General features: G+C 34.7%; 1 protein-coding gene across 1 annotated transcript in view; it reads right to left on the bottom strand.

Annotated features, from left to right (window-relative positions):
* The window catches only part of LOC121411365 (uncharacterized protein C12orf56-like), a 40,971-nt gene that overhangs the window by 6,237 nt on the left and 14,113 nt on the right, over positions 1-20,621 (bottom strand). Inside the window, exons 2-8 of the mRNA XM_041604042.1 lie at positions 19,010-19,951; positions 18,417-18,493; positions 17,305-17,446; positions 16,557-16,666; positions 14,582-14,671; positions 12,863-13,004; positions 6,312-6,386 (exon numbers count right to left, since the gene is read on the bottom strand). Of these exons, the coding sequence (XP_041459976.1) occupies positions 6,312-6,386; positions 12,863-13,004; positions 14,582-14,671; positions 16,557-16,666; positions 17,305-17,446; positions 18,417-18,493; positions 19,010-19,951 (1,578 nt within the window). The remainder of the gene's footprint in view (positions 1-6,311; positions 6,387-12,862; positions 13,005-14,581; positions 14,672-16,556; positions 16,667-17,304; positions 17,447-18,416; positions 18,494-19,009; positions 19,952-20,621) is intronic.

The following is a 20,621-nucleotide window of genomic DNA, read 5'->3' as shown; positions in this document are numbered from 1 at the left end:
TCTTAACTGTAAGCTGTATAGAGACGTTTGAGTTATGTGACATCTATCTTGTCACAATAGTGAAGTGAAAAGCTTGAATGTATGATAAATACATACTCCATATTCACAAGATATTTACAAATATCGAATGCATCACAACCAATATTTTTTTTTACATTTTGTCCTACTAGCCATCACATGACTATGGCACGCATATAGGGAATCAATTAAATATATATTTCACTTAAAAAATATATCTTTCTCTTCCACTAAACCATTTCACTTAAAGAAATTTATATTTCACTTTCAAAAATATATTCCACTTTATCAAAAAAATATATTTCACTTTAAAAAATATGTTTCACTTTAAAAAAAAAAGTATTTCACTTTTCCCAAAAAATATGTTTCACTTTTCAAAAAAATATATTTCACTTTTCAAAAAAAAAGATATTTCACTTTTCAAAGAAATATATTTCACTCTTCTAAAAGATATATTTCACTTTTCAAACAGAAAATATTTCACTTTTCTAAAAAAAAATATATTTCACTTTTCCCAAAAGATATATTTCACTTTCAAAAAAATATATTTCACTTTCCAAAGAAATATATTTCACTCTTCAAAGCAATATATTTCACTCTTCTACAAGATATATTTCACTTTCCAAAAAAATATATTTCACTTTTCCAAAAAAATATATTTCACTTTTGAAAAAAAAATGTTTCACTTTTCAAAAAAAAAATCATTTCACTTGATACATTTTAATTTTGAGAGAAAACAAATCCTTTCACTTTTGTTGGATAACACATGCGGCTGCCGTATTAGACCGTAACTATCCTCACGGAAATATCCATTCCTCTCGCTACGAAAAACATTTCACTCGTGTTGCAAATTCATTTCACTCAATTGCAAAAAAATACGTTCCTCTTTTTTCTCGGCCTGTAGGCGGCGCGCACCATTGTTGGCGGGACGAGAAGGTACATGATATATCTATCTATCTATCTCTCTCTCTGCCTAATATATATCTATCTGTTTAAATATGTCTATCCTTCTATCTATCTATCTAATATCTATTTATTTCGTTTAATATGTCTGTATATCTGTGTATTTATCATTCAATCTTTATATCTATCTATCTATCTATTTATCTACCTATCTATCTTATGTCTATCTGTTCAGAATACATATGTCTATCCGTATGTCTACTTTTTATCTTTCAATCTTATAACTATTGATCTGTCTAAATAGTTATGTCTGTTTATTTGTTTGTTAACTATTTAATATCTATCTATCAAATTTGTTTAATATGTTATTCTATCTATCTACCTATCAATAAATATATCGATCTATTTTCTCTCTCTCTCTCTCTCTATCTATCTATCTTTCTATCTATCTATCTATTTATCTATCTGTGTATGTACCTATGTATACCTGTCTCTGAATCTATGTATATCAAATATGATATCATTATCACCGCTGGGAATCATCGTATTTTTTTCATCAATCATTATCAGTATCAGCCTCCTCATCGTATTTTTTTATCGTCAATGTCTGTCTGTCCGATACCTATCTATCTGTTTATATCTATCTACCTATCCATCTGTCTATCTATCTATTAATCAGGGGCCGCGGAACGGTTTTCAAAGCGGGGGGGCTGACCATGCAAAAAATCACAATCATACGGTCATTTTTACGGTTTTGGAAAAAAGTAAAGGGGGCTGCCCCCCAGCTTCCGCGGCCCCTGTTAATATATATCTATCTATCTTCTATTATCTATCCACCTATCATTTATCTCTCCATCAATCTATCTATTTATCTATCTTTCTTATATGTATCTGTTTGAATATGTATGTCTGTTTGTCTATTTATCTTTCATACTTATATCCACTCATTTGTTTAAATAATTATGTTTGTTTATCTCTGCATCTACGACAGACCACCTAATTCGTCCGTACGACGAATTAAAATCTAATTTCACTTGTTACATTTTAAATCTGAGATCAAACAAATCCTTTCACTTTTGTTGGATAACACATACGGCTGCCGTAAAGACCGTGAGTAAATTTCGTTCTTCACGTAAATATCCATTCCTCTCGCTACGAAAAACATTTCACTCATGTTGCAAATTCATTTCACTCAATTGCAAAAAATACGTTCCTCTTTTTTCTCGGCCTGTAGGCGGCGCACACCATTGTTGGTGGGACGAGGACAATGCACCACGAGGTGGGCCCATAAACACAAATTGTAAAGTTTGAATTTATCGCTGATTATGCACAATAGCCAGGGCAATCAGCTGTTGCATTCGGCCCTACGATCAATCACTAAACTTAGCACGGTCTGGCTATACGTTTTGTAGGCATGAGGCATGAATACTTCATACATACACTATCTACGGAGCTGAATGGTCAAGGTATAAGTGTTGAAATTTCCCTTTTCTCCCTTCCGTCTGTCTTTTACTTCATTGACATACGATGGTCATAATGATTGATGAAATGAAGCTTACAAAAAGCTACATTTCACCGGTCAACTCGGTCAACTAATTGGTCTGTCGTAGATACAGAGATAAACATACATAATTATTTAAACAAATGAGTGGATATAAGTATGAAAGATAAATAGACAAACAGACATACATATTCAAACAGATACATATATAACAAAGATAGATAAATAGATGGCTGGAGAGATAAATGATAGGTGGATAGATTAATAGAAGATAGATAGATAGATATATTAACAGGGGGCGCGAAAACTGGGGAGGGGGGCTTCAGCCCTCCCCCCCACACTTTTTTCTGAAACCGTGTACAAAAACGTAAAAATGACCATATGATTGTGATTTTTTGCATGGTCCCCCCCCCCACTTTGAAAACCGTTCCGCGGCCCCTGATTAATAGATAGATAGATAGATACATTTAGATAGATATAGATAGATAGATATAGATAGATAGAGATAGATAGATAGAGATAGATAGATAGAGATAGATAGATAGATAAAGAGACAGATATATAGATTTGTAGATAAAAAGTGAAAGGATTTGTTTTCTCTCAAAATTGAAATGTAACAAGTGAAATGATTCTTCGTCGAAAAATAAATATTTTTTTTGAAAAGTGAAATTAATTTTTTTCAAAAGTGAAACATTTTTTTGGAAAAGTGAAATATATTTTTTTGAAAAGTGAAATATATTTTTTTGAAAAGTGAAATATATTTTTTTGAAAAGTGAAATATATTTTTTTGAAAAGTGAAATATATTTTTTGAAAAGTGAAATATATTTTTTTTGAAAAGTGAAATATATTTTTTTTGAAAAGTGAAATATATTTTTTTTGATAAGAGAAATATATTTTTTTTGAAAAGTGAAATATATTTTTTGAAAAGTGAAATATATTTTTTTGGAAAGTGAAATATATTTTTTTTAAAGTGAAATATATTTTTTTGAAAAGTGAAATATATATTTTTTTTCAAAAGTAAAACATATTTTTTTTCATAAAGTGGAATACAATTTTTAAAAGTGAAATGGTTTAGTGGAAGAGAAACATATTTTTTTCAATTGAAATATATATTTAATTGTTTCCCTATGAGCGTGCCATCACATGAGCATGAGAGTATTTCATGAAGTGTTATATAAATGATCTTCACACACAACGACTGTAAGCTACTGAAACCTTTGCATTTTGACCGAGAACAAATTGTCATTGAAAATTGATTGTGAAACACTCCCCTGTAGAGCAATTCATCTTCAGAAATATGTGACATTTCATGAGGCACATTGTCAGTGATTTTCACCAGAAATTGTTAAAAGCTATTGAAATCCATCTGATTGGCTAAGAGTATGTCTGACATTGGAAATCACTGACAAGGTTACACCTTCCCCCTACTAGTCTGTTCCATCTTTAACCCTTTGAACCCGACAGGCCGGAATACCGGCCTACCAATTACCACTCGTGAATGCGCATATACCCGATAGGCCGGTATTCTGGCCTACAGCCATATGACTTCAAAATGTCAAGTGATCTTTTAAAAATGACATCATCTCTCTAGTACATATACGTGTAAGAATATTTAGTCAATAATTTCAGTCAAGATTGGCAATGATTTTGGAAGGATTTTGCATAAAAAATGACCAAAATATGCCACTTTTCTGCGATTGTTCGTGTCGTATATGCGGCATAATACAAGGCGAGTCACATGCTTACTATGGGGAAGCAATTGATATATCTGACTTTGGTAAAGACAGTGATTTTGAGCCCAAAACAGACAATAAAGTTGATAATTCTGTTTGTAGATTAGGTCTATGAGAAGGTAAACAACTTCAGCTGGCTCGGTTCAGGTACTAGTGGGGGGAAGATGCCGTTGGGTCTCGAATCATGGGAGTTTGTGAATGAGGTCGATATGTGCAAATAATTCAGGGTGTACATGTAGGTCACCGCCGCCCCTGGTATCACAGGCCTAATTCATTCCCCATAGACTCATGTGTTAAATTGGCACTTTAAAAAATTCATAAAAAATATATAGATAGATAGATAAATGGTTTTATTAAAAAAAACAATTCATGGTAGCCCAAAGGCTAAATTTACATTGTTTTACATTGTAAAGATCTTGTTACATATACATGTAAGATAAGATATATACAAAGACCATTTTGAACAACATGAAAATTTCAAAGTAAACTATCAATATACAAAAATCATAAAGATACAGACATACATAAGCCTCCAAACCAATTAAGTTAGAATAATAAAAGATAACTCATAAATATATAATGCAAATTAAAATCAGAATTAAAATTGAGGACAGGTCTGGAAATGGGTAACACCAGAGCAACGGACGTGACTCCGAGACATACCCCTACACCTCCGAAGCGCTACAGCCCAGAAATGCTCGGTCCCAAACAGCCACTTCCTAGCTGGACAGGCGCAAAAAAACCACCAGTCGCACACACGACGAGAAAGGCGCCGAGAGAAATGTATCCACCGGGAGCAATGGGCATGGCACAAGCTTGTCACACCCATCACTCCCAGGGAAACACACTCCTCCCAGCCACCCAACCCGATCGGATATGCGACCATAAGTCTAATGCGCCCGTCCAACCAAGCAACAGCCGTCCGGAACCACACACCCCAAACTGCAGCACTCCGAAACCATAGGGCCAGTCCCGATGTCGCGTCCGCCGCTCCGGTACCGCCCACACGACACCTATCCCTGCAAAGTCATGGCATAATGTCAATTGACATACATGTATGAATGAGATGTGAACTATACATACACACTGGTATTCCCTGACAGTGTAAGTTGTTATTGCACAATATAAATCAAACTGCTGCCCTAAAGAATTTGCATGGGCAGTGTACATTTCACACTCCATTCCAAAGTGAAGGAATTCTTGGTCATATGAACAAAGGAATCACTTAAAACTGGACAGATTAAGAGTTTTTGGAATGATATTCATTCAGGATATTAATAAAATATGGAATTGCACTCTTCTGAAACCTATCAGTTTTACAATGTAATTGTGAGTATTTTTTTACACGTCTTAGGTTAAAATCAATATTCCTAGCAACAGGTAACCAAGATGAGTACCTAGGATGTTTCTCTAAATTCAAAGCAAAGTCTAAACATAACTTAACCCTCCTTTGTTCCAAAGTTGATAAATTGCACATTTCTAGTGATTCCTCATAAGCAATGTACCTGGAACCAAGTATGATTTTAATTGCACGTTTTTGTATTTTTTCTATGTTTTCAGTTTGATTTTTAGTAAGATTGGAGTGGAACAGAGGAGCACAATATTCCACAATGGGTCTAATGTATCCAGTATACACAGTAATAAGATCATACATGGGTAAATTGAACCGTTTAAGTTTACGCAACATGAACAGTCGTCTATTGCATTTTTTTATCATTTAAGGATGAAATTTGGGGGTCGAATGTTTACTACCAGTGGATAGGATATGTATCTGGCAATCCATATCTGATCAGAAAAGGGTCCCTCGACCGGCTCATTTTAAAAATAAATTGGCGTGTTTGAAGACACCTTCGGGGGGAGCAGATTCATCACCTCAAACAGCAAAATAGCCCTAATCCTTCCGCCAGTGAAAATATAGTCCAAAATTGGTGATATTTCTTCCCAATTTGGGAAAAGGAAGTTCAGTAATTACCAAAAATAGAATCAGTGTTAGATGGACAATCATATGCATACACTTTGTCAATCAGCCATATCAAAATAAAAAAAATAGCAATGGGTTGGCTCGAATGAATATCTATGGCCTGCCACTAGTGATTAGGCCCGTGTAGCCCCCTTATAATTTAGGGTTCAAAGGGTTAAGGACTATCATCATTACCTGATGTGCAATAAGGATGAGTTCAAAGAGAACAGCTGTAGATGCATTGGTCAATTCCTGGACTAGTTTAGCAACCTGTGTTCAACATTGGAAGGAAGAAAATAACAATAAATTAATAAAAATAAACAATAACATACTTGTTCTATAGAATAATAAATCTCAATGACTATTAAATGTAGCACAATAAATTGATTATATAGAAATATGTGATACATAGGCAATTTTGCAGTATATAAAATTGTCATTATTATTATATATAATTGCTTATCATATCAAGAAATTGACTATATTGAAAAATAAAATTAGGCACATTGCTGTTTATTTATGGGGGAATTTATTTTGGTCAAAATGTAAGTTACACTTTACAGATATGTACATCACATCAGTAATACTTTTTTTCTCTCTGCCTAAATGAAATCAAAACCTAATTAGTACCCATTTACGAATTCATCACTTACATTGATATTACACTTATTTAGGGTACTTGTAAATCACTCAAAGATGCAAAAATATCAACCTTTGGCTGCTGCAAACATGAATCTGTTTAGAATTTGAGCTGGGATGGCACACACTTATTTTACCTAGTGATTTCTATTTTTATGATTTCAAAAAATGAGTTTCAGTCTTCCCTGAACACATGCAAGACTTCCACACCTGCCAGATTACAAAAATACTCGTACAGAACGAGAGCTTGATCATGCCTTATATCCATCTAATGAAAAACAGATGAAGTTTTTTATAAGTAAGTCGGCATCACATGAACAAGACTTGCATTCCTATCTGAACGATGCAAATTCTTCTTACCTCTCATCAAAAGTTCTATTAATTTGCTTGGATCCACACTGAAAAAAACCCTATTTTGGCTTGTAACCTTGATCCCCACCACAAGTTATCGTAATTTGTGGACAACCTACTAACTTTAGTCCAGTCAAACCTCTCCTAAGGGTCGTCTGCACCAGCTGGAGTTTTCAAATAATCGTTTCAGATCCGGCAAATTATCCCGATCTGAAAAATCTCAAGATTATTTGTAATGGAGACTCAATCATCGGGATAGTTCGCTGGATTAATCTCGAGATTGTAATCCCAAGTGAATTTGGGATTATTTGCAAAATAGCGCTTTTTTTTCAAATCATTCCGCTAATTCGCAGGTGCAGACGCGCTCTGGATTATTTATTCACTGCGTCAGACCATAATGCATCAAAGCCTCGATCGAGCATGAATTGCTCTTCTTTAGCTGGTGGAGATTTGGGTTTCTTGAATCTCGAGATTAATCGCAAAGAGGGCTGATCAGGCTAAAATCTTGAGATTGAACAAACTCGGGCTGGTGTAGCACCGCCTTTAGTGGCTACCTCTCTATAATGAACACCTGTCTGAAGTGGCCCCTAAATTGTCTCCCATTCAAAAGGAATATATGCCATAAAACCTGTCTATAAAGGCAATCTGTTTCCAGTTGGTACTGTTTCTTGCTTCCCTCATGGTGATCTTATAGGGGTTTGACTTTATATTTTTTTTTGGGGGGGGGGAATAAACAAAAATAAGTAAGGCTTGCTTTTGCACTGTGAGTGAAAACAGGAACAGATTGTAGACAAATTCCACCTGGATAACCATAAAAAAAAAAGGTTAAATTTACTTAATCTGTAAGCTTATTTATCCACATACATTTCAAAATTGAGAATCAAGATGAATGACACAGACAAGATGGATTGTTTTATGCACAATGAATTTAAAAAAAATGTTTTCTTTATTTTTGTTTACAAAAACTTTCACAAACATGTTTCCTGTACACAAAACATGAAAATTTATACAAGAAATAAACTGGTTGCATGCAACATTGTGAATGTTCATGAATTTCCCAAATTTTTTAAAGCAATCTCCAAAATAAAGGAAGTCTCTCTCTCTCTCTACATACACAGTTGATTCAGTTTAAAGCAATACTTGAAAAATAAATGTATCCTGTTTAGAGAAAAAATCATTAGTGTTTTATTAACTTTTATATCCTGGTTGTACTTGTTTCTTTAAGTCTGGACTGGGTGAATGTGATTTACATTTCATATATGAACAACCTAGCATTAAGTAGCCCCTATTTAGCTTGCTCTTGTTTTGTATTTTTTTTACAGGTAAAGTTTGCCATTTCCACAGCAAATACAAAAAACCAGCAGACTGAAATTGAAAACTTATATACATTAAAATCAAAACACATGAGTATGATCATGCAGATAAAGAATACTACCCTACTCCTTTATTGTCATAGAGTGTATGCCATTATGACTGTAACGCATGCAAAATTTCATGAGCACAAAACAGTCAAGCAGTATTATACCGTACGTTGGATTTGCAATGAAAAATACTGCATGACCACATATGATCCCCATATACTAACTAAATTTTTTTGGCCTTACCCATTCCAATTTATGTTTCATTCACAGGATCAAACAATATATTCTCCCATCACAGATTTAAAAAAAATCAATGTTATACTATTATTGCTTTGCAGCTGAGCATTATTCTCTTTTTACTGATAAAAGGAATGATGAAGTGAATGTAATATCAGTATCAAAATAAAACAAAGATAAGATGTAGAGATAACACAAATTATGAGAAATCAACTCAAATAAATAAGAAATAGGAAAAAATATATTTGAAAAGTGAGCAACATGGAAGAGATAATTGAGCATAGTCGAGGAAGCTATATCCACTGTAATACATGAAGTCAAAAGTTGGACAGATACTATTTTAACGTTTTCCTCTACATACATGTACATGTATAATGATTCAGGTAGCTGAAACATAAAAGTTAGGTAGATGAATCCCCTGATTTAGTTTTGAGGAACATACTGTAAATACGAACATGTATAAATGTAACAAGACTTTAATATACAGACATGGAATGGTATTGATGGAAGTAGTATTTCTTTGTAATGTGGTTAATTATGGAAGCTAATGATACGGCTCATGCTACTAATTTAAGAGATGGACTGAAGGCACTATTCAACATGAACAAAAATGTACTCCCTTTTCTTGTATAATAATACCCCAAAGCTGTTTGAATAACATGAGTCAAAAAGGAATTCAATTCTTGAAAGCTGGAATTGTTTTAAGTGCACACTGTATCAACATTAAATTTGTGAATGTTGGAGATAAGAATTAGAATGAAATTCATTAAATGTTCAGTTATTTTATTTAGTACTTGTTATTCTTACACATTTTCTATACTTTTTTCATAATTTTTCTTGTTTGGGGGATGGAGTTTGTTCAATAAATTCCTCTCATATTAATATGTGTTCACACACCATTTTTATTAATCCCATTTTACAAATATATATAATATATTGAAGACAGCCTATCCCCCAAAAAAAATTAAAAATAAATAAATAAAGACTGCATCATTCTTTGATATTTTATGAATTTGGAAGGGTCAATTTTGCCAGTTAAATAGTACCTTTTATTTATGTGATTTTCAAAGAAGAAAGAAAAGGGTGCAAAAAAGCCTGCTTTCAATGTTTGCTTGAATGCGTTTTATCTCCAAACACATTTTGTCAGTTGCGCAGAAAAGGGCACTTTCCCTGAGCAACCAACAGGTCATAGTATGAAAGAGTAATGTACTTTACCTCTACAGTCTTATGAAGTTTTGGTATCAAATTATAGAAGAGCAAGAGGGAAAAGGATTATCATTATTATCAAACCAGAAAACATTGTTGACATACTCTATTCAGTACGGTAATATAAAACGTAATTTCCAATACTGTGCATGAATATATATGATTTGACCTAAATTTAGAAAGAAAAAGATGATAGTACATAGACAGTATTTACATTTGTTACCTGGGTTTTTCTTGCCAATTCTAACCAACATGTAATTGATGACACATTGAATTGGAAAATTCTTCAGTTTTAAAATACTATTAAGATAAAAAAATGCTTGAAAATGAAAATGTACCCTAAACAGCTTATTTTCCTCATTTTTAAACCTCTGAATTTGACAAAACATCACATTCTATCATTCAAAAGGAATATCAAAGATTTGCTGTTGATAAAAATGGAGTCTTACATATCCTGCTAGCAGTATAACCCTATTCTGATTTCTATTTTTCATTCACTTTACAGAATAAAATCTCTTACCACTGTGATGTCAATGAATTTCAAATAAAACAGATATATTTTGGCATCTGTTTCCAGGATACAGAATCTATAAATGGGTGAGAAACTACTCAATTTCTCTTGGGACTCTGATGTAATGAAATAATGCAAGGACGTGTGTTCATGAGGAGGAATGGAATGGCATCTAGGAAAGGGTTTTTTTCTAGTCAAGGGTGTATTTGTGAAAGCAATCAGGAGAGTATTTCACAAGATCAAGAGTGACTTCAAGGTCAAGTTCACCCTAGAAAAATGTTGATTTGAAGAAATAAAGAAAAATCGAACTAACATAACGCTGAAAACGTCATCAAAATCGGATGTAAAATAAGAAAGTTAAGAAATTTTTAAGTATCGCTTATTTTTCACAAAACAGTGATATGCACAACTCAGTGACATGCAAACGAGATGGTCGATGATGTCCATCACTCACTGTTTCTTTTGTTTTCTATTGTTAGAATTATATAATATTTCATTTTTTACAGATTTGAAAATACAAGGACCAACTTGACTGAACCATATTGTATTAAACAATGCTAAAATCCAAATGTTCATGGAGGAATTAATCATTGTTTCACTTGACAATAAGGAGAAAAATAGAATATTTCATTTTTCCTATAATAAAATACAAAAGAAATAGTGAGTGGATGACATCATTAGTCTCCTTATTTGCATACTGACCAGGTTGTGCATATTACTGTTTAGTGAAATTTAGCAACACTTAATAACATCATAACTTTCTTATTTTACATCCGATTTCTGTGAAATTGTCAGTGTTATGCTTGTTGGATTTTTCTGTTTTTATTCAAATCAACTTTTTGTTGGGGTGGACTTGTCCTTTAAAATTGCTTTTTGCTTCCTTGTTGTGTGCAGGATATAAATGCAGCATGGCATTGGTCAGAACCACAGTGGGAGAAACTAATACAGCATAGTCATCAACGAGGTTACCTGTTCAATACTATGCGTTCGATTGAGTTTAGTGCAAGCTAAGGTGTTGAGGAGGGATGCCGATTATGTTTTGAGAAGGGGGCTTGAGTTCGAGGTGGTTGGTTAGAGGGGAAGAGGGCGACTTAAGAAGACATGGAAGAAGCAAATGATGGAGGAGAATAGGAGGGTTGGGTGGAGGGAGGAGGATGCTCGGGATAGAATACAGTGGAGTTTCAGGGTGAGGGTGATCTCTGTGAGTGCTCCGGCCAACTCTGTAGTCAGGGACTAAACCGGATTTAATTTACGTATAACTGACTGACTGGCAAAGGTCAACAAAATGAATTATACCTGAGAAACATCTGATATTCCAATCTTACATAACAAAAGAAACTACTGATTTTCTTTTAGCTGTTGATTCCTATACAAAATATGAAATTTATTTTTTTTTTTGCTTTAAAAGAGGCCTTTTGAGGAGGTACCTTTAACAAATTTAGTGATTGAGTGTTGGAAAGCTACAGACAAAGATTATATCCTGAAGTTTCAACACATTTTCATACTTGAGGGTTATGAAGTGCTTTAACGTATTGAGAGAGATAATATGGCAGACGCTTTATTTGATCAGTACCTCATCAAAATAAATATTCATCACTGAATTTGATCCAATAGCAGTTTCATTATATCTTCCACACTAGAACAGTTTAAGGGCACACTAGTAATGAACTGCAATGGTGACATACACTCTTAAGTGGATTTACCAATACTTAAAATAGGCTTTAAGGATGACTTTAAGACACACTTGACTGTGTGAAAAAAAATCTCAAATATTACGTGTAATAAAGGCAGAGGACAACATGAAATGCAGTCCTGAGCATAAGGATGGGTTTGCCTACATGTACAATCAGAAATGCAACCAAAATACCAAAGGCCATTCATTTCCTGAGAGGGTGGGAAGGGGGAATTCATTATGCTCCTTGTTCGTGATTTTCACTATTATTCAGTTTTCCTTGGATGCAAGTCAGGAAAAAATTAACGGAGCTTTGGTATTTGTGTCTTGTCCATCATGACTGATTGGTACGTTGTAGAGTTGCTGCTCAGCAAACAGTAAATGACAAGTTAAAATTCCTCTTGCTTTAAAGACATTTTGCTGAGTTCTTCTTTTCAGATCAAATCTGTAATACTATATTCTAGGCGCAAGCCAGATGTTATTTGGCTTCTCTTGATTGCAAGAAACCAGTTTGGATAATCATCTCACTTTCTACTTATGAATGAATCAAGTCTGTATTAGCTTGATAATTATGGTATTGTTGATGATAAAGGAATATGTGAAAACTGAAATGTTCTCTTGAACTCACTCCAAAGAATGTTCATTATTACTAAGAAATTATTGTAGGGAGCACTTTCAAATGAAATTGGTTGGATTAATATATATTTTGTATATAAAGGTGTTTCTAAAATGGATGATAAGGTAGTCAATACATATATAGTTTACACACCTCTGAATCAGCATAGGTCTTCCAGCTGTCTGTATCGGTCACCAAGCCAAGGGATTGAGCCTTGGTCCTCGGGGGTCGCCAACGCTGAGGAATCTCCGGCAGACACGTCAATACCACTAGCAAGTCCAATGCAGCCTTACCACTGTGGGAGGCAAACAGTGGAGACAAATTTCCTTCAAGCTCAAGTTTCATGAATATAATATTGATAGTATAAAGCATTAATGAGCCGCCAATCAACTAGTTGCCTATTCCATGGCCATTGTGAATTATGCAAAAAAGCAGACAAAGACAAAAAACAAGAGTGGAATGGAATTTATTGCTTTTAAGAATGATTACAGCATGAGAGTTTGAAAGCTGTGGAGAGCATGATGAAATACAAGACTTTTATCTTGGAGCGTTGTGGCCCAGTGGATTAGTCTTCGGACTTTGAAACAGAGGGTCGTGGGTTCGAATCCCAGCCATGGCGTAATTTCCTTCGGCAAGAAATTTGTCCACATTGTGCTGCACTCGACCCAGGTGAGGTGAATGGGTACCTGGCAGGAATTTATTCCTTGAAATGCCACCGCGCTGTAAAAGGCTGCGGGGCTAAAGCCAGGGTAATAATATCCAATGAAGCGCATAGGGACGCATTTGGCAGTGATATGCGCTATATAAGCATGTTGGTATTATTATTATTATTACTTTAAATTGTGCGGTGTGCCGATACTTTCCTTGCTAAAAGTAAAGGGTCAGCATCATCAAACATTCAAATTTCAAAAACATACATGTATCGTGGCTATTGAATTTGTTTAACCATTATTCTGTGTGAAATGTTGAATTTTGATTTATCTGGCACCATTGATCTAGTGATGCAATTTATGTCTAAACGGCCCTGAGAGCATTTATCTTACAAATTTAGTGGTTAGCCATCAGAAAGCGACACAAATAGATTTTATCCTGGAATTAAAGACACATCTACAAACATTAGTGTATACATGTATAAGTTCTATCAATATCTGTTGTTGACTTGAGTAGACCCCCCCCCCCTAAAAAAAAAAGAGATAATAAGCATGGGAAAAGGGAAAGGCCCTAGAGATGCAAGTACACATAAACAAATTGCTATGCAAATCAAATACAGCCTCGCCGTGGTGGTAATAAATTTCAATTCACTTGATTAACAATGAAGGTTGGTGGATAATCAGAGGGTAATCGCTGTATGAAATCATGTAGATAAAGAGAGATAGAGAGGGGGACAAAAATAATAGCAACTGTCACTAAAAAGAGAGAGGGGAAAAGCAAGGAAGGGGGGAGGAAGGGAGAGACAGACAGACAGACAGAAAGAAAGAAACAATGAATGAATGAAAAGATATAAGTGTATGTCCTATTAATTTTATTGAATTATGAATTCCAGCTAATTTTCTGACATAAATCAATGTCAAGTATTTGCACATAGATTGACATGAATTACATGTTCTCTATAGCAAGAAGCAATGCTGCTGCTGCTGATGATGATGATAATGATGTCTGATGATGATGATGATGTTGTTGATGATGATGATGATGTTGTTGATGATGATGATGTCTGATGATGATAATGTCTGATGATGATAATGTCTGATGATGATGATGATGATGATGATGATGATGATGATGATGATGACGATGATGATGATAATGATGACAATGTTATTATGATAATGTGCACAATTTTGGAGATGATGATGATAACAAATGACGTACCTATTTGCCTTGATGAAGTCCAATCTCCCAGGTAGCACTTCTGTCTCATGAAACATCACCCCTAGGGTTTCAATTAGGAGAATTGCCAGTCTGAGGGGGGAAAACACAAATGAATTCAGATTCTAAATTAGTAGAATGAAAGGTCAGTGGAAATGGAAGTCTGACTGCAATCTCCATGATGGAAAAGAGAGGGGAAAGAGAGCATGACTAGAAACGATAATAAGTTTTAATCTTTGTAAAATCAGATTGAATTTCTATATGCATAGGAAATTGAAAACAAATTACGTCACGCATGCCCTTCTTTCAGAAACCTCGGTTAGTAATATGATGGGTCAGTAAAAAAGAGAACACAAATACATTCAATATACTATAAAATTTAGAAAGGGAGAAACATCAGATGAAAATGGTGCAAGAAGTCATTCCTCATCCTATCAAAAATCAACAAGATAGGTTACAATGTATATCAAATGAAGAGTTCTTCAGAAAGAAAAAAGGAGATAAATTTCAAACAGATTGCAAAACTCTGCAATTTCAAGTGTGAGAAATTTGAATAGCATCAATAAAGAACACAGTAATTAAAAAAAATCCTATATCTATTCCCTTTGATTTTATAACACTATTGCAATGTACATCTTATTAAATCTCCTTTCCCCCCTCCACCTCCCTCCTCCAATTCCACTTTGATTGTTTCACTTCATCCTCCATCCTCAACTCAACCCTCCTATGGTCATATTTTATTACAATTCAGGAAATACTTCAGCACTTCATCTTAGTCTGTCCTAAAATCATTAGTAAATAAGCAACAGTTTAAAATGCGGCTCAAGAAACTTTCAACTCCAATAATACAATATAAATGAATAAATAATGAAATACATGTATCTTAAAAGCAAAAACCAGATGACTTAAGTCAATTAACCAATTGAAATTGTAAGGTCCTGATAAAGAACAGACCCCCTAAAAAGAAGAGGGTCTGATTTTTATCAGGTCCTTATAAACTTGTTTTCAATCTACACCCATGCAGCTGTCATTTACATTTGAAAAAAAAATACTAAACCATTTGGATATCAGGCAAAGGATTTTATGTACCATCCACTTACAAAGCACAAATTGTTTGAGATGGCAGCTATAATAATACAGCATTAATAAAGACAGATTGATATGAATGACCTTGACATACAAGATAGATCAAATTGTAAACATGTTTATCACATAGATCATAGGGCAATTCCAAGGCAACAGCTCTCTGAAAAATGCTTTTTATCTTCATAATTATCAGCTAACTCAATTACGTATACTACAGTCAACCAAGAAACCAAGGATACACAACGTAGCATTTCATTATTAATATAAAAATGACAAAAGGTCTCGGTGTATCACCCCCTAGTTTTTCCCCTCTCTTCTTTTTTTGTGGTGATAAATAACAAGTGACAAAGCAGGTTTCATTTTCAGGTTGAATGAAATATTTATCCCTATTTTTCTCTCTTCCTTTGTGTGTATGCATGGGGGAGGGAAAGAATGGCATTACGCCATGAAATGTACTTCAGAGCATGAGCTGAACAATACAGATCGAGAGGAATCTCATTGGTATCAATCGGTTTGCCTTTTCAAATAATTGAACAATACAGTAAGTCAAGTTTGAAATATATATTTAAGTGTACACACACTTAAGGCATGTTTTTCCCTGGACAAATTAACAATATGTATTTAAACTTTTTTCTGTAAATCAACAGTGCATCCCAGAAAAACAAAGCCTCAGAATCATTGATTTATCATAATTTACAACTTAAGTGGAAAAATGACCGAGAGCAGACTAACCTACAACAGGTCAAGAAAGACGACAGAATTGATAACGATACCAACACCAATACTACTTTTGGGAAACCGAACTGAAATAAATACAAAAAGAGCAAATCCCATTTAACATGTACCCCTTTAAAAGTTTACTTGTACATGAAATAAAAAATTGATATCTTACTCTAGTTCATCGGCCCTGTGTTGCTTGCCTTTTTCAGTGTGGACATTGACTGTTGACTTTGGAAGGTAGCGCTGAAGTTGCTGGAGGATGAAGTTAAACAGGTCTGGTTGCTGGAACACAGAATGAAATAAAAAAATTTTAGTTTTTAAATCACCAAAATAGAATATACAGTGCAACATGCTAGGTAAAGAGGCCATTAATGAGCCTGGAATTAGACTTGAAACTGATCTTTACCGATATAGACCCTTTTGGAACAAGAATGAAGTCTTCGAGACACAGCTTGACTTTTGTTTTTCTTTTCAAGAACTCGACCTGCACAAGTTTCTCTTACCCTGTTTAAATCAATACATTTTGTTTCTTAAAAAATATAAGAACAAAATTGAAGTTGTAGACAAAAATTGACATGTGAGACAAGAATCATTAATAAGACAAACCTAATCAGTGTATCAAGTATACATGTACATGAATACTATGAATTTTAATACATATCACTGACTGTGCTATAGTCTAGATTCAGGCTTAGATTACATGACATTATTTGTGACACACCAATTTTCTGTAAGAGAATTTTATTGCTACATGTACTTCCACCAATTAATATTGTCCGTCAGTGCTAATTTTCTTCCAATCGGGTTTCTTTTTTTTAAGTTCATGAGACTTCATTGAACATAAATACTTGCAAAAAATATCAGATGGCCTTCATAATAAAGTATTTTCCCCATTTCACCAATCAACATTGGTAGATTACCTTCCAGAAGAGTTTTTTGAGAACAAAGTATTTGTCTGCAGCAGTCAACAATTCCTGCACCAAGCTGAAGAGTTTCTCCATGGAAAACCCTGAGTTGAGAATCTCTTGCTTCATTTGGGCAAACTTTCTCTCAAGTTGAGCTCTGGCAAAATCATTACAAATAAAGTAATATGGATATATCTTGTGAGTTCATTTACATGTAATTGCACAAATTGCTAGTGGCAAATAAAATAAATTATATCTAAGTATATATACAATGATAAACAAATACTAAGACAATATAAAATAAATTACAATGATCTCTTTGAACCTTCATATCAATTCACTGATCTTTTATTTTTATTCACCCATCTACAAGTATTTGCTCCTAACTCAATCCAACCATGGACCTTTGCTGGTAGGTCCATGATCTACCCAACCATCAACTCATTTGCTCATCAATGCATCCATCTATTGATTCATCTATCCCATCCATCCACCTATCCATTCATCTACCCATTCATCCATATGTATCAACCCATTCATTCACCTTTCTGCCCTTCCCTCCTTCCATCCATCCATCAATCCATCTATCTACCCAACCATCAACCCATTTGCTCATCAATGCATCCATCTATTGATTCATCTATCCCATCCATCCACCTATCCATTCATCTACCCATTCATCCATATGTATCAACCAATTCATTCACCTTTCTGCCCTTCCCTCCTTCCATCAATCCATCTATCTACCCAACCATCAACCCATTTGCTCATCAATGCATCCATCTATTGATTCATCTATCCCATCCATCCACCTATCCATTCATCTACCCATTCATCCATATGTATCAACCCATTCATTCACCTTTCTGCCCTTCCCTCCTTCCATCCATCCATCAATCCATCTATCTACCCAACCATCAACCCATTTGCTCATCAATGCATCCATCTATTGATTCATCTATCCCATCCATCCACCTATCCATCCATCTACCCATTCATCCATACATGCATGTATCAACCCATTCATTCACCTTTCTGCCCTTCCCTCCTTCCATCCATCGATCTATCCACTGATTTATCCACCAATTTCAATTCTTTTAATGATATCTCAAATTTCTTCAATATACCTTGAAGGTCCTTTGCTTGATCCGATCCCAGGTTTTAATCTTTCAGCAATCTCTTGATCTGTCAATAAAGTAGTTTTCTAGAGAAAACAAATGAAGTCAAGACTACTGATCCCATCCTAGAATAAGATACATCTTTTTTTTCTAATTCATATACATAGTATAGTAAGTAACATTTTACAAACTTTTCAGTAATACAAGACATCTAAATGTAACCATTTCAGATTATGTTTACATGCAAACAATATTTTTCATATTTCAATAATTGCAATCATGCAAAAACTTAGATCATGTATTTTCATCCTTTGGATATCATTTCAATTCAACTTAATATACAATTAATTGCACTCTGAAAGTTTTTTTTTCTCACTGAAAACTAGATGTGGGTTATACAGATAAAGGAGTGGTGATTAAGTTGTTTAGAACAAGAAAATGAAGGAATACTGCTCATTAAACATCTACAAGTATCTCATTTTGTTAGCAAAAGAAATGAATGTTACAAAGAGAAATGTATAGACTATCCAAATCATTCAAGAAATAACAAATCAGAATTCAAACTACTTTACATCACTGGAAACACTTGAAGAAGAACTTACAATGATATGATTGTTCCATGAGCTCCTGAGATGCATAAGCATTGGTGATGACAATGAGATGATGTACAAGTGCATATCCTCTTGATTCTGTTTACCATACTCTTCAAGAAGTTCGTCAGCTAACCTATTCTCCTTGTTTTCATTTCTGTTGTGCTTACTGGGAACACCATCATCTAAACTCTTGTGTCTTAATAGAGGTATGTGTGAATGCAGCCCTTTCTTGGTAACCTCTTTCTCAGAAGAGGGAAATTGGAATGGCTTGGATTTGGATTTATCTGTGTCTAAAGGATCTGGTGAGGGCAAGTTCCGAAGCTGGGACTTTGTTGAGGAGGAGGATGATGCTGGTGGTGAGGTGGGGGTATTCGCTTCCCGGTTTTCAAGCGATGAAGCAATCTGGGAAGAGAAACTCTCCGGTTTATCGATGCTTCGCTGCCGCTGTCCCCTGTTGATGGGCGGACGGTTGGGCAGAGGGCGACAGGTTTCAACACCAGTGATTTTCCCTTTGCTTTTGTCTCCTGTCAGCATTTCACCACTTCCCAATGAGAGCGACTCCAGGCTGTGGATGGACATGTTTTCAAGATCACCAGATGGCATGGACCAGGAGAGTCTATCCTCGCTGTCAGAGTCAGAGTCAATGGACATGTCTCTCAGCGATTTCAAGTCGCTTTCATCCAAGCTGCGGTTAAGCTTGAGGCTGCGCATGCTGCTGGACCTCGAGGGATGTTGGGAGGGGTCCAGAGTGGACCCATTGGGCTCTGTAAGAATGAGTTCAGGTACAGGACTGCTCCCTCCACTACTACTCCCATCATCAGTTCCATTGCCAAGCTTGTCGCCGCTCCCTTTCTTGCGATGTTTACTAGGTTTTTTGGCATTGTACTTGATGTGGATGTGCTGGCAGTTGTCCCTTTCTTCTCCATTCAGGAACTCGGGGAACTCATTTACCTGCAAGATGAAAGAAAGACAAGAAATAAGAAAAATATGGATGTTTCGGAAAATAGAGATAACTGAATTTAGTAATTGGGGATAATGTGTAGAGCAAATGAAAAGAGTGAGCAGCAAATTATGATACAAAATCACAGACACTTTCATGAAATCTACTTATATTAACTTTTGCCTTTATTGTAACCATGGTTACCGAGCTCAATAATTAACAGTCATCAAAATTTGAGGTTTTTATGGTGTTGTATAAGCTTACATACATTTTCATTGAAAGGATTTTTTTCATGAAACACATTAGAATGCTCTTACAGTAATTATGAATTATTACAATTTCATTGTTTCCTGTTAACAAAAATTGTCAAACACTATATACATGTAGTGCAATAGCATACAACTATGTCCCCAGGTCATTCTTAAGAACAGACCATTGCAACAGGTACAATGCAAATAGCAACTCCTGTTTATGTGTCACTAAGGAATCAAACATTTCAGAGCACGGGCTCATTGTCAGAGTATACATACAATGTACATGTATTGTTATTATTTGTTTTAAAAAAAAAAATGTTGATCTGCTGGAGTTGCTGGACTTCCCTCAAAGATCAAAGAAATTTTCTGGCACAAACATGTACTGTGTCAGAGTGCAAGGAAGAAAGAAGACGACTATGGCCTGTAT

Source organism: Lytechinus variegatus, chromosome 3, assembly GCF_018143015.1.
Source record: "Lytechinus variegatus isolate NC3 chromosome 3, Lvar_3.0, whole genome shotgun sequence".
In the NCBI taxonomy this organism is placed as follows: Eukaryota; Metazoa; Echinodermata; class Echinoidea; order Temnopleuroida; family Toxopneustidae; genus Lytechinus; species Lytechinus variegatus.
The sequence above is the reverse complement of the archived record's forward strand: the minus strand, read 5'-3'. Positions and strand labels throughout refer to the sequence as shown.